Below are 11894 nucleotides of genomic sequence, written 5' to 3'. Positions count from 1 at the left end.
TTGTGCGTTGGTAAAGTGGTTTGATTTTTACGTTTTTACACAAATCATTTTCAAATTCACAGATTGCCTCACATGTAGGTGGTTTGACACTGAACAGTGACAACACTAATCAACAACAAAGCAACAAGAAAAAAAACACAGTCACACACACACACAAACAAGCAAAAAACAAGCCATACGCAACCAAATGAAAATGGATCGATTGAACATTGGATTTCTCTTCTTTGAACTATGTGACGACAAAAAATTCATATCTAGGTGGCTAGCCGATACTACCTTCTTTCTTTATTTGGTGTTTAACGTCGTTTTCAACCACGAAGGTTATATCGCGACGGGGAAAGGGGGGAGAGGGGATAGAGCCACTTGTCAATTGTTTCTTGTTCACAAAAGCACTAATCAAAAATTTGCTCCAGGGGCTTGCAACGTAGTACAATATATTACCTTACTGGGAGAATGCAAGTTTCCAGTACAAAGGACTTATCATTTCTTACATACTGCTTGACTAAAATCTTTACAAAAATTGACTATAAATTCTATACAAGAAACACTTAACAAGGGTAAAAGGAGAAACAGAATCCGTTAGCCGCCTCTTACGACATGCTGGGGAGCATCAGGTAAATTCTTTCTCGTCCCAACCAATATGGGACTCCCCCTAACCCGCGGGGGGTGCTTACGCGACTTGTTTTCTTCTCCTGTATGTATGTGCCAACATGTGTCTCCTCATATCACCGTACGTTGAAATCCTATCATCACAGTTCACACTCTGTACATGCACTTTGTATCTTCTGCTGTATTTTTCAACATGTGCTTTTTTGATGTATCAGTCTGTGTGAAGCAACACTCACACTCTGTACATGCACTTCTTGTTTTTGTCTCCTGTGTCTCAGCATATGTTGCTTCAAACTCCAGCACCGTGTAAACTTAGCATCACACTCTGTACAAGTTAAGCATGTCTTTTCTCTCCTGTATGGGTTAACATGCTGACTGCAGTCTGTGTTTCTGGTGTCTGTATTTCTTGTTTCGGGCAGGTATCGCTGGGAGTGTTGACTGCAGCCTGTGTTGCTGGTGTCTGTATCTCTTGTTTCAGCCAGGTATCACTGTAAGTGCTGACTGCAGTCTGTGTTTCTGGTGTCTGTGTCTCTTGTTTCAGCCAGGTATCAATGTGAGTGCTGACTGCAGTCTGTGTTTCTGGTGTCTGTATTTCTTGTTTCAGGCAGGTATCACTGGGAGTGTTGACTGCAGCCTGTGTTGCTGGTGTCTGTATCTCTTGTTTCAGCCAGGTATCACTGTGAGTGCTGACTGCAGTCTGTGTTCTTGGTGTCTGTATCTCTTCTTTCAGCCAGGTATCACTGTAAGTGCTGACTGCAGTCTGTGTTTCTAGTGTCTGTATCTCTTGTTTCAGCCAGGTACCACTGCCAGAGTTGACTGCAGTCTGTGTTACTGGTGTCTGTATCTCTTGTTTCAGCCAGATATCCCTGTGAGTGTTGACTGCAACTTGTCCTTCCAATGTCTGCACTGTAGGCATGGTAGCTGTGTTGTCTGTGACCACAACCTCCATGAAAGGCACTGGAAAAAAAGCAAGACTCTTACATCAAGGTGCTGAACATAATCCATGATCATTTGATATAAACTTTGCAATGCGTTTGACATTACTTATCTGCAGGTAGAAGTGTGTGTGTGTGTGTGTGTGTGTGTGTGTGTGTGTGTGTGTGTGTGTGTGTGTGTGTGTGTGTGTGTGTGTGTGTGCGTGTGTTGAAGCATGTGTGTGTGTGTGTGTGTGTGTGTGTGTGTGTGCGTGCGTGCGTGCGTGCGTGCGTGTGTGCATGTGTGTGTGTGTACATTTTTAACAAGTGAACACAATTATTTCAGAAAAGCTCAGAAAAAGCGCATTCCACTTATTTGTGTTTAACATTCACTGTGCTTACTGGGTGATGGACGACACAAAGTCTGTCTTCTTCTTCTTCTTCTTGTTTGTTCATGGGCTTGGACTCATGTTTTAGCACCGTCACGAATGGATTTTTACGTATATGACCGTTTTGACCCCCCATTCGGGCAGTATTTTCCAATTTCGGGGGAGGTATGCTGGGTATTTTCATATTTTTATAACCCACCGAACTCTGACATGGATTACAGGATCTTTTCCGTGTGCACTTGGTCTTGTGCTTGCGTGTACACACAAAAGGAGTTAAGTCACTAGCCGGTCTGCACATAAGTTCACCTGGGAGATCGGAAAAATCTCCACTCTTAACCAATCAGGCGGCAGCGACCGGGATTCGAACTCACGACCTCCCGATTAGGAGGCCAATGTCTGACCACCACGCTACTGCGCCCGTCACATAGGCTGTCAAAAGTCTCTGTATCTTTAAAACAATACTATTTTTTGATTGAGACTTTATGTAATCCTAAAACACCATAACTAACTTAACGATGACGTAACTTGAAGTACTCAGTCCGGATGTTGTGGGTCGTGAACCTATACTCTCCAAAGGGGTGGTTAAAGGTTTTCCCTTTTTGGATCGTGGTGGCCGTGTACAATCAATATACTTTTTACGTTGAATTCTTCTTTAGAACGTATCATATGGGTCAAACACGACCCACAGCATCCAGACTGTGTAGTCCAAAGTGTGATCCGCTGAAGGTTTAACTATTGTCAAAGTTTTCCTATTATGAAGATTGTAAATCTGTTGACCCGGCGAAAAACCGTGAGAGTTGTAGATAAGAAACAAACAACGTCTTTGGTTTAGCTCTACAGATCTATTGTCTCATGCGTGCACTTATTATTTACTCGTTTCCATGTCTAGTTTTGCCTCGCGTTGTGTTCTGTCTCCTAGTGCATGCACCTCTAATCTGTCTGTCGCCTAATTTATCCTCTCTCACCTAAAATTACCGGGTTAGTTTATCTTCCTAAAAAGGCCAAGATTGCGAGAAGAAATGACGACCTACGTGATGATGAAAACCATTCAGACGAATAATGGAGCCAATTTCATGGGATTACTTTTCTATAAAATAGTTTATTAGACTTATTCTTCGAGAAAAGTATACAAATAGAATAATACAACAAGCATAAATTACGCAATATTATAAATGCACATACAAAGCCAGTACAAAATCCCGGGTCGCCTTTATAAGGCTAACATCAAAGAGCGCAAGTGTTACAAAAAACAATGAAGCCACCTAATCTCCCATCCCTCGAATAAATCCTATTCTAAGGTGAGACTCCGCATATCGAGCTAGATACATTTTTACCCACTACAGGATCTTTTGTCACCTGACTGACTAACTATGAAATTCCCTCAACCTATTTACTTTGTTGGACCTCTAGATGGAAGAACGGTTCTTTCCTATTGGGATAAATTTAAGGATGGTCTAAGACCTCAGAATTTGCTATTTTAACTTCGATAAGAACCGGACGGACAAATCCCCCTATTCTTCACCAAAGTGTTTTGTCCCTGATGCCAAAATCAAGTTTCCCCCTTCGCAAAACAACAAACGCGGACAATATAGTCCGTCCTTTTTCCTTTATCTTTACACTTGCTGATCACAACAAGCGCTCTTTTAATAACTGTTGGCCATATTTAAGCAACCTACAACACTATCTTCATCAAAGAAACCTTGTCTCTCCTCCCTTTTACGGATGCTGTCTCTCCAAGTAAGATCACTGAACGACTAGCGGTTAACGTTATTGCCACAACGACGAGTCGCTATGACTTTCGCGTTGCCTGACTAAATTGACAACTACCTTTCAATGGCTTGAAAACATATTTTAAACACTTTCGTCCACATTTCTACCATTTATCATATTAACAAACACATTTTCCCAATGTTTATGAATCTTTACTGGTAGACCCCATCGGTACCATCCAAAATGGCCGACCAAAACAGAAACCGAAAGTTCGATTACCTCCCTTGCGTCGTCTAGCTTTGGTTTCGATACTACTTACGCTTCTTTTAAAATCTGGGGCCAGCGATAGCATGACAGAGGGAACTCTGTATGCCATGACTGTCCCGAACCTTCAATATTTATTTTATCTAATGCTAATTTTTTCAAACATGGCTCTCCAGCCACACTATTATTCACAGTCTCCCTGGTTAACATCTGTTAGGATATCAAGTATGTACAGTCTGTTGGGTCATCAATTTAATTCAGTCTGTTGGATTATCAATTTAATTCAGTCTGTTGGATTAGGTCTGGTAGGTTGTCAGAAAAATCCTTTCAGTTGGGTTATAAGGGTAAATTCTGAGTAGTATGTTGCGTTATGAAGTTAATTCAGCCTGTTAGGTCATCAGTCTGTTGAGTTATCAATGCATAAGGCAAATCCAGTCTGTTGGGTTATCAGGTTAAAATTCAAATGAAGAAAATCAGAACAGAGGATGGCAATCAGCAGTGAGTACCTTATGTTCAAGTTGAACATCACACACTGTCCGTCCTCTTCTTTTCTTCAATCTCTTTCTCTCTCTGTCATCCCTTCTGTTTTATGTATTTTATGTGCTGAAGAAGAGAACATGTCTATCTCTGTCATCCCTTCTGTTTTATGTATTTTATGTGCTGAAGAAGAGAACATCTCTGTCAACCTTTCTGTTTTATGTATTTTATGTGCTGAAGAAGAGTACATGTCTCCCTCTGTCATCCCTTCTGTTTTATGTATTGTAATGCTTGATGGTGTGTGTGTTATGAAGGATTCGCTCGGATTGTGGACTCAGGAGACAGAGGTAAAATACATGTGTGTTTATTCAGCCATCTTAGTTAGGGAAGAGGGGGAACCACTCTTCTGGTTATAGTACATGTAAAGTAGGTGGTTATCTCCCATGTACAGATATTTGGTATTGGACATAAAACATAGATTATGTTTTAGCAGAATGTTACATCTCCCTTTCTTTCAAATGAAGGTTATCATAATATGTAAAATAAGGAATTGACTAGATTTTATTTTTCGCATAGAGTTAGCATTAATACTGTCTGGTATTAGAATGGCAATTATAATTGTTTGCAATAATACTGTAGGTAATGAGACATTGATTACACTTATTATTGTCTTAGCACACAGTCACAGAAATATTGATGCGTGCTTGCAGTTCAACACAGTGTCTTTCAGCAGTGTCTTTACACAAAGGAAATTTGATGCGGGTCGGTATTAGTCAATAGCATCCTTCAACAGTGTCTTTAAAAAAACAAACATAGCACAGTCCTAGTGTAAGGTGTTTGCATGTTTGTACATATGTGTTTGTTGTCTAACATTCAATCATTTCAAGAAATGATGGTGCACCGCAGTAAACTGGTGAGAACTACATGTCCATTTTGGCTGGTGCTTTGACACGACGGCCTGACTTGGTGGTGTAGGCACTGGGCGCTGGCGGGGCTGGTGGCTCATCGGACTGGACATCAGCTGGTACAGGCTTGGAGACTGCTGGGGCTGCTGTTGGGCTGACCGGCTCTGGTGTTGGTGGCGGTGAAGGCAGTCTGGACTTCTTCAGGAACCAGCGGTTGCGGCGGTAGGTGCTGCCGTTGCTGGTTTGCACCACGAAGGATCGTGGCTGGCTGCTGCAGGCGGTGACGGTGGCTGGCTGCCAGTCGTTTCCCTTCTTCAGCTGGACGTGTACAGCGTCGCCGGGCTTCACTGGTGGTAGGGGTCTGGAACTGCGGTCGTAGTACTGCTTCATCTTGGTCTGCTTCTCGTTACGTCTGGCGCCGACATCTGCAGGTCTGATGGTTTTGGGTTGCAGGTGCTGCTTGGTGGTGGGCAGGATAGAGCGCAGTTGTCTACCCATCAGGAGTTGGGCTGGGGAAGCCAGGTTGTCGACTGGAGTGTTGCAATATTCCAGGATCGCTTGTAGAGCGCTGGTGCCACTGGCCTTGGCGTTGGTCATGATGTCCTTGACAGTATGGACTGTCTTTTCTGCTAGGCCGTTGGACTGTGGGTAACCAGGACTGGATGTTGTGTGCTGGAAATCCCAGCTGACTGCAAATTGCTGGAACTCTTCTGAGCCAAACTGGGGTCCGTTGTCGCTCATAAGCGTCTCGGGGATGCCATGTCTTGCGAAGTGCGAGGACAGCTTCCGGATGATGGTGGCAGATGTGGTCGTGGTCAGCTCGTCGACTTCAAAATATCGGCTGTAGTAATCAACTGTCACCATGAAGTCTTTCTTCTCCCAGGTGAAGAGATCAGTGCCGATCTTCTGCCAGGGACGGGTTGGGACAGTGTGGGGTAGGAGAGGTTCTTTGGGATTGGAGTTCTGTTTCTGGATGCAAATAGGACAGGAGGCGACAGTTTTGTGGATTTCTGTAGACATTCCTGGCCAAAACAGAATTTCTCGGGCCCTCTGCTTGGTCTTTTCAATGCCGAGATGACTGGAGTGGATTTTGGCCAGCATTTCGGGACGAAGAGCGAGTGGGACGAGGATTTTCTCTCCTTTGAAGATGATGCCATCGATGATGGATAGTTCGTCTCGGTGATTGTAGAACTCTTGTATCTTGGGTGGACATTCTTGCCGTTCATCAGGCCAGCCATTTTGTATGGCTGCCTTCAGCTGATGGAGTTCTTGGTCGTCTCGCGTTGCGATACGCAGCTCTTCCATCTTTTTGTCGCTGACTGGCAGGTTATTGATGACGCTGTGTACCTGGATGTTGAGGTCAGCTTCAGTGTCATCCCCAGGCTCGGCAGGAATGAACTTCCGGGAAAGAGTGTCGGCGACAGGGATACTCTTTCCGGGGACGTGTACGATCTTCAGGCTGTACTTCTGGAGCTGTAGAAGCATGCGCTGAAGTCTGGGTGGTGCGGCTGCCAGGGGCTTTTTTGTGATGCTCTCCAGTGGCTTGTGGTCAGAGTGGACAAGCACTTCACGGCCGTAGAGGTACTGGTGGAATCGGCGGCAGCCAAAAAGTATCGCGTACAGTTCTTTCTCTATTTGGGCATAGTTTTCTTCCGCCGAGGTCAAGGATTTCGAGGCGAAGGCCACAGGGTTGCCGTCTTGGAAGATTGCAGCTCCAAGTCCAGATTTGCTGGCATCGACCTCGAGTCTGACTTCCTTCTTCGGGTCGAAAAAGGATAAGATCGGTTTGCTCGTGATTGCGTTCTTGACCTTCTGCAGGGCAGCTTGTTGCTGTTCATCCCAGATGAACTTGACGTCTTCTTTGAGCAGATCTCTCATCGGCTTGGTTGTCTCTGACAGCTGTGGGGCAAACTTTGCTAGGTATGTGATCATCCCCAGCATAGTGTGAAGCTCTTTCTTGTCGTTGGGTGGGGGCATGTCTTGGATTGCCTTTACTTTGGCGGGATCAGGTTTCAGACCCTCAGCGGTGATGAGGTGGCCAAAGTATTCAACTTCTTGGGCTCCGACTGTCAGCTTTTCTGGGTTCAGTTTCAGGTTCTTGGAGGCTGCTCTGTTGAGTGCGTCTCGGAGATTGGCGTCGTGTTCTTCTCGTGTCTTGCCGGAGACGATGACGTCGTCAACTAAGGGTGTGACTCCAGGTATTCCTTCGAAGATCTCGTCCATCTTCCTCTGGAAATCGTCTTGAGCGCTGATGACTCCGAATGGAAGCCTGTTGAATCTGTAGCGACCAAAGGGAGTGTTGAATGTGGTGAGGTATGATGATTCCTCGTTGAGCTTCATCTGCCAGTATCCACATTTCGCGTCTAGCTTTGAGAAATATTTGGCGCCTGTCATCTTCGAGAGTGCGTCTTCCAAAGTCGGCATGGGGTAGTGTGGTCGCTTAATGGCGGCGTTGAGGTCCCTTGGGTCTAAGCAGATCCTCAGCTTTCCATTTGGTTTCTCGACGACGACCAGCGAGTTTACCCAGTCTGTCGGGGTGGTGACTTTGGAAATGATGCCTTAATTGTTGTTCCATGCTATGGGGTTCTTCTTTCAGCCTGTCTTTCACTGCGTGTGGGACTCGGCGTGGTGGATGTACGACGGGCGTTGCTTCCTCCTTCAGGTGTATGGTCACCTCTCCTTCCAGTTCTCCTAATCCTTTGAAGAGTTGGCCGTGCTGGCCGATGACGCTGGCTTCTGTCATGGGAGGAGTGGTGCCGATGGCTAGGATCATCTTGATGATGCCTAGTTGTATGCAGGCTTGCAGTCCCAGGATTGGTTGGGAGCTGGCGGGGGTGTCTACAATGTGGAAAGTGCCCTTGTATGTATTTCTTTTGTAGGTGCACTCCATTGTGATCTTGCCCTTGACTTGCAGCTGTTGTCCTGTGTAGCCGTAGAGTTTGTTGTCATTTGGCTGGAGCGCAGGCTTCTCGGTGAGTTTTTCGTAGACCGTTGATGGGAGTACATTCACCTGGGCTCCTGTGTCGAGCTTGAACCGGACGGTGTCCCCTGTGTTTGTGTCGACATTTGTGTATGCTGCATTTGGCTGATCTTTGCCACTGGTAATGGCGTCGATGTAGACTGATTCTTCGTCGTCTTCTTCATTGATGCTGTGTATTTTCTTCTCTCCTTTCTTCTTTGCAAGGCAGACTTTTGCGAAATGGTTCGTTTTCTTGCAGAACAGGCATTGTTTGCCGAAAGCTGGACATTCCTTTCGTCCGTGCTTCCCTCCGCAGTTTCTGCACTTGAAAGTGTCATTCTGGCCGCTCTGCCGGTGGCTGTTTTGAGGGCTGTGTCTCTTCCTCCTGATGGCGTCGATGGTTTCACCGCTTGCTGCCATGGAGGCAAGATGCTGTTTTGTCACTTCGTGGGTCGTCGCGATGCAGATGGCGTTATCCATCGTGAGGGCGTCACCCTCTGTCAGCAGTTTCTCTCTGACTTCTTGCGACTGGATACCACAGACGATTCTGTCTCTGACCATTTCTTCGGGTTTATCGTACCCGCAGTCTTTGACTAGGTTTCGTAGGTCAGTTATATATGACTCTAGAGGTTCTCCTTGCTGCTGCTTCCTCTCTTGGAACATGTATCTGGTGAACAGATTGTTTTTCTTCGGGGCAGTGTAGTTTTCGAACTGAGCACACAGGTGTGTCATGCTCTGGCTGTGCTCCTCTGACATTCCCCATGAGTTAAAGATGTCTCTGCCCTTTTCTCCTGCCCAGATGAGGAGGTAGGCACACTTCTCAGAGTCAGTTGCCTTTTTCAGGGGGCCAGCAAACATCAGGTCCGCATGCTGCCTGAATTTCTTCCATTCAGCATGCAGGTCTTTCTTTGACCAGTCAATCTGAGGATGGTTCTGCGTTGCAGACATTGTTTTATACACAAATATGGGTCGATTGGGTAAGAAAAGTCTCTGTACTTAGCTCTGACACCATGTAATGCTTGATGGTGTGTGTGTTATGAAGGATTCGCTCGGATTGTGGACTCAGGAGACAGAGGTAAAATACATGTGTGTTTATTCAGCCATCTTAGTTAGGGAAGAGGGGGAACCACTCTTCTGGTTATAGTACATGTAAAGTAGGTGGTTATCTCCCATGTACAGATATTTGGTATTGGACATAAAACATAGATTATGTTTTAGCAGAATGTTACATGTATTTTATGTGCTGAGGAAGAGAACATCTCTGTCAACCTTTCTGTTTTATGTATTTTATGTGCTGAAGAAGAGTACATGTCTGACACTCTGTCATCCCTTCTGTTTTATGTATTTTATGTGCTGAGGAAGAGAACATGTCTACCTATGTCATCCCTTCAGTTTTATGTATTTAATTTTATGTGCTGAAGAAGAGTACATGTCTACCTATGTCATCCCTTCAGTTTTATGTATTTTATGTGCTGAAGAAGAGAACATGTCAAAACCGGCCCACGGTGAAGTTGTTCGTGTTGCTGTTTATTCTGGTGAACATTTTTTTCCTTGTTATCTTATCCAAGAAATTGATAATTTTTCATTTTATGGGGCAAGCACGACCTCACTATGACCTCAGCATTTGATTTTAACCAGACCTGTATCATGATGGGAGGTGGTCATCCAACCGTAGAAGCCAGTAAAGTTACAAAGCTCTCAGTTTAAACATCTGAGAAAACCTAAAAGTAAATTTTAATGACATGAACGTGACACACTGTGACCTTGAAATTTGATGCCAGACTTGCAGTTTAGAAACCTTCAAACCCAAAACATTTCAAAGCTCTAGCTGCAAAAACATTTGAAATATGTAACCTCAACGTTTAGATCTTTGCTGACAGACGGACGGATGGACAAACTGACACTGCTCATTACAAAGACTGACTGATTACTCAGGTAAGTCAATAGAAGCAAGCTTACCGTATTGAAGTTGTTCAGTCCTGTAACAACACTGCGGCATGTCTTCAGCCACATCAATCTCTATCTTGACGTCTGACACAACGCCTGTGTCTCCTTCCTCCATGCTGTTACGAGAAGCCCCGACCCCTGACTGTTCACTTTTTAGGGTGTTGATGATCCCTGACTGTTCACAACCCCTGACAATCCCTGACTGCATGTTCACTGTTCCAGGCACTGCTGTGACAAAACAAAACTGTCAGATTCAACATTTACAGCAAAGCAGGTAAAGGTATTCCAGGATATATAAACTGAGCAAAAACATTATTGCACCCATTTTTGTACCCCAACTAAAACGTTCATTCCTGTGTCATTTCATTAAAACTTTATATTCTTTCTTTATTTGGTGTTTAGGCCAAAAAAAAAAAATTGTCTGTTTCTGGTAACATGGCTAAAAAAAAATAGGGTCGGTAGGTCGGGATTTTTTTTGATTTTTTTTTTTACCCCAAAATGTAGACCAATAAAACTAACTTTAAAAATCGCGCAAAGAGACTGGATTCACTATACATAGAGACAAGACACTCAACACATTTACAAATCGTCAGCGGACTTTCGTTTTCACACGTTTTTGTTGTTCATTTTCTCACCCTGTCCTTTACCACCAAAAAATAAATAAAAATTTTTGAGTTTGGAAAAAAAAAGTTTAGGGTCGGCGCCAAAATTTAGGGTCGGTCGGGTGACCAGAAACAGACAATTTTTTTTTGTTGGCCTTAACGTCGTTTTCAACCATTCAAGGTTATATCGCGACGCCGGAAAAGGGGGGAGATGGGATAGAGCCACTTGTCAATTGTTTCTTGTTCACAAAAGCACTAATCAAAAATTTGCTCCAGGGGCTTGCAACGTAGTACAATACTGTATTACCTTACTCACTGGGAGAATGTAAGTTTCCAGTACAAAGGACTTAACATTTCTTACATACTGCTTGACTAAAATCTTTACAAAAATTGACAATAAATTATTCTATACAAGAAACACTTAACAAGGGTAAAAGGAGAAACAGAATCCGTTAGTCGCTTACGACATGCTGAGTGAGGAGCATCGCCATCGGATAAATTCTTCCCCCTAACCCACGGGGGGAGACTTAAATTGCAATGGATTATGATCTTTGAACTGACTACGCTCAAGTTCAACATTACCCTTATTTGTTGAATTTGCCGGGGAAGCATTCAGCCTTGAGTTCATTTTGACAGAAACCAGGCTGACGTCCTAAGAGAAAGGGGGAATGTACGTTCTGGCTCACCGATTCCGACAGACCCTAAATATTAACCAAAAATAGGCTTCTGGACTAAACTTTTACTAAAATGAAACATGTATAGTAGAAAGCAATCAAATCAAGATAAGTAAGATTAATACTTCTTATTTCTGTTAAATTATTTATATCTGCGTTAACAACATTTTGGTTTGACGTCTGTTTCTTTATTGTGTTAGAATCCTTTTGAACAGCAATAAATACTCTGACTTCTTCAACATTTAATGGTCTCCAGTTGAGATTTATTCCTCTCATTAGAACAGTGTTTGTGGTTTCTTCCCTTTTCCTGACAACTATATCAAATATCATAGTTGCATTCTGCCCTATTGGAAGCTTGGGTATAAAATCGACAATGGTGTCAGCGTTCTTTTCAACACTTTGTTTTCTGTGAATGAGATAGTTGTTCTTATGGAAAGGTTTAAC

The 11894-nt window shown here is 43.9% G+C and overlaps 1 protein-coding gene across 3 annotated transcripts in view; it reads right to left on the bottom strand.

The window, feature by feature from the left end:
• The window catches only part of LOC138961932 (selection and upkeep of intraepithelial T-cells protein 5-like), a 13426-nt gene continuing 1532 nt past the window's right edge, over nt 1-11894 (bottom strand). For 2 of the 3 annotated variants that reach the window (XM_070333615.1, XM_070333612.1), the window contains 2 exons: nt 10187-10399; nt 1-1566 (listed from right to left, as the gene is read on the bottom strand). In XM_070333615.1, coding sequence (XP_070189716.1) covers nt 944-1566; nt 10187-10399 — 836 coding nt within the window. In that variant the 3' untranslated portion in view covers nt 1-943. Of the gene's footprint in view, nt 1567-10186; nt 10403-11894 lie in introns of all 3 variants that reach the window. The other variant, XM_070333614.1, reaches the window with a different exon arrangement.

This window comes from Littorina saxatilis, linkage group LG3 (genome assembly GCF_037325665.1).
Source record: "Littorina saxatilis isolate snail1 linkage group LG3, US_GU_Lsax_2.0, whole genome shotgun sequence".
In the NCBI taxonomy this organism is placed as follows: domain Eukaryota; kingdom Metazoa; phylum Mollusca; class Gastropoda; order Littorinimorpha; family Littorinidae; genus Littorina; species Littorina saxatilis.
This window is presented reverse-complemented; position numbering and strand designations above follow the sequence as displayed.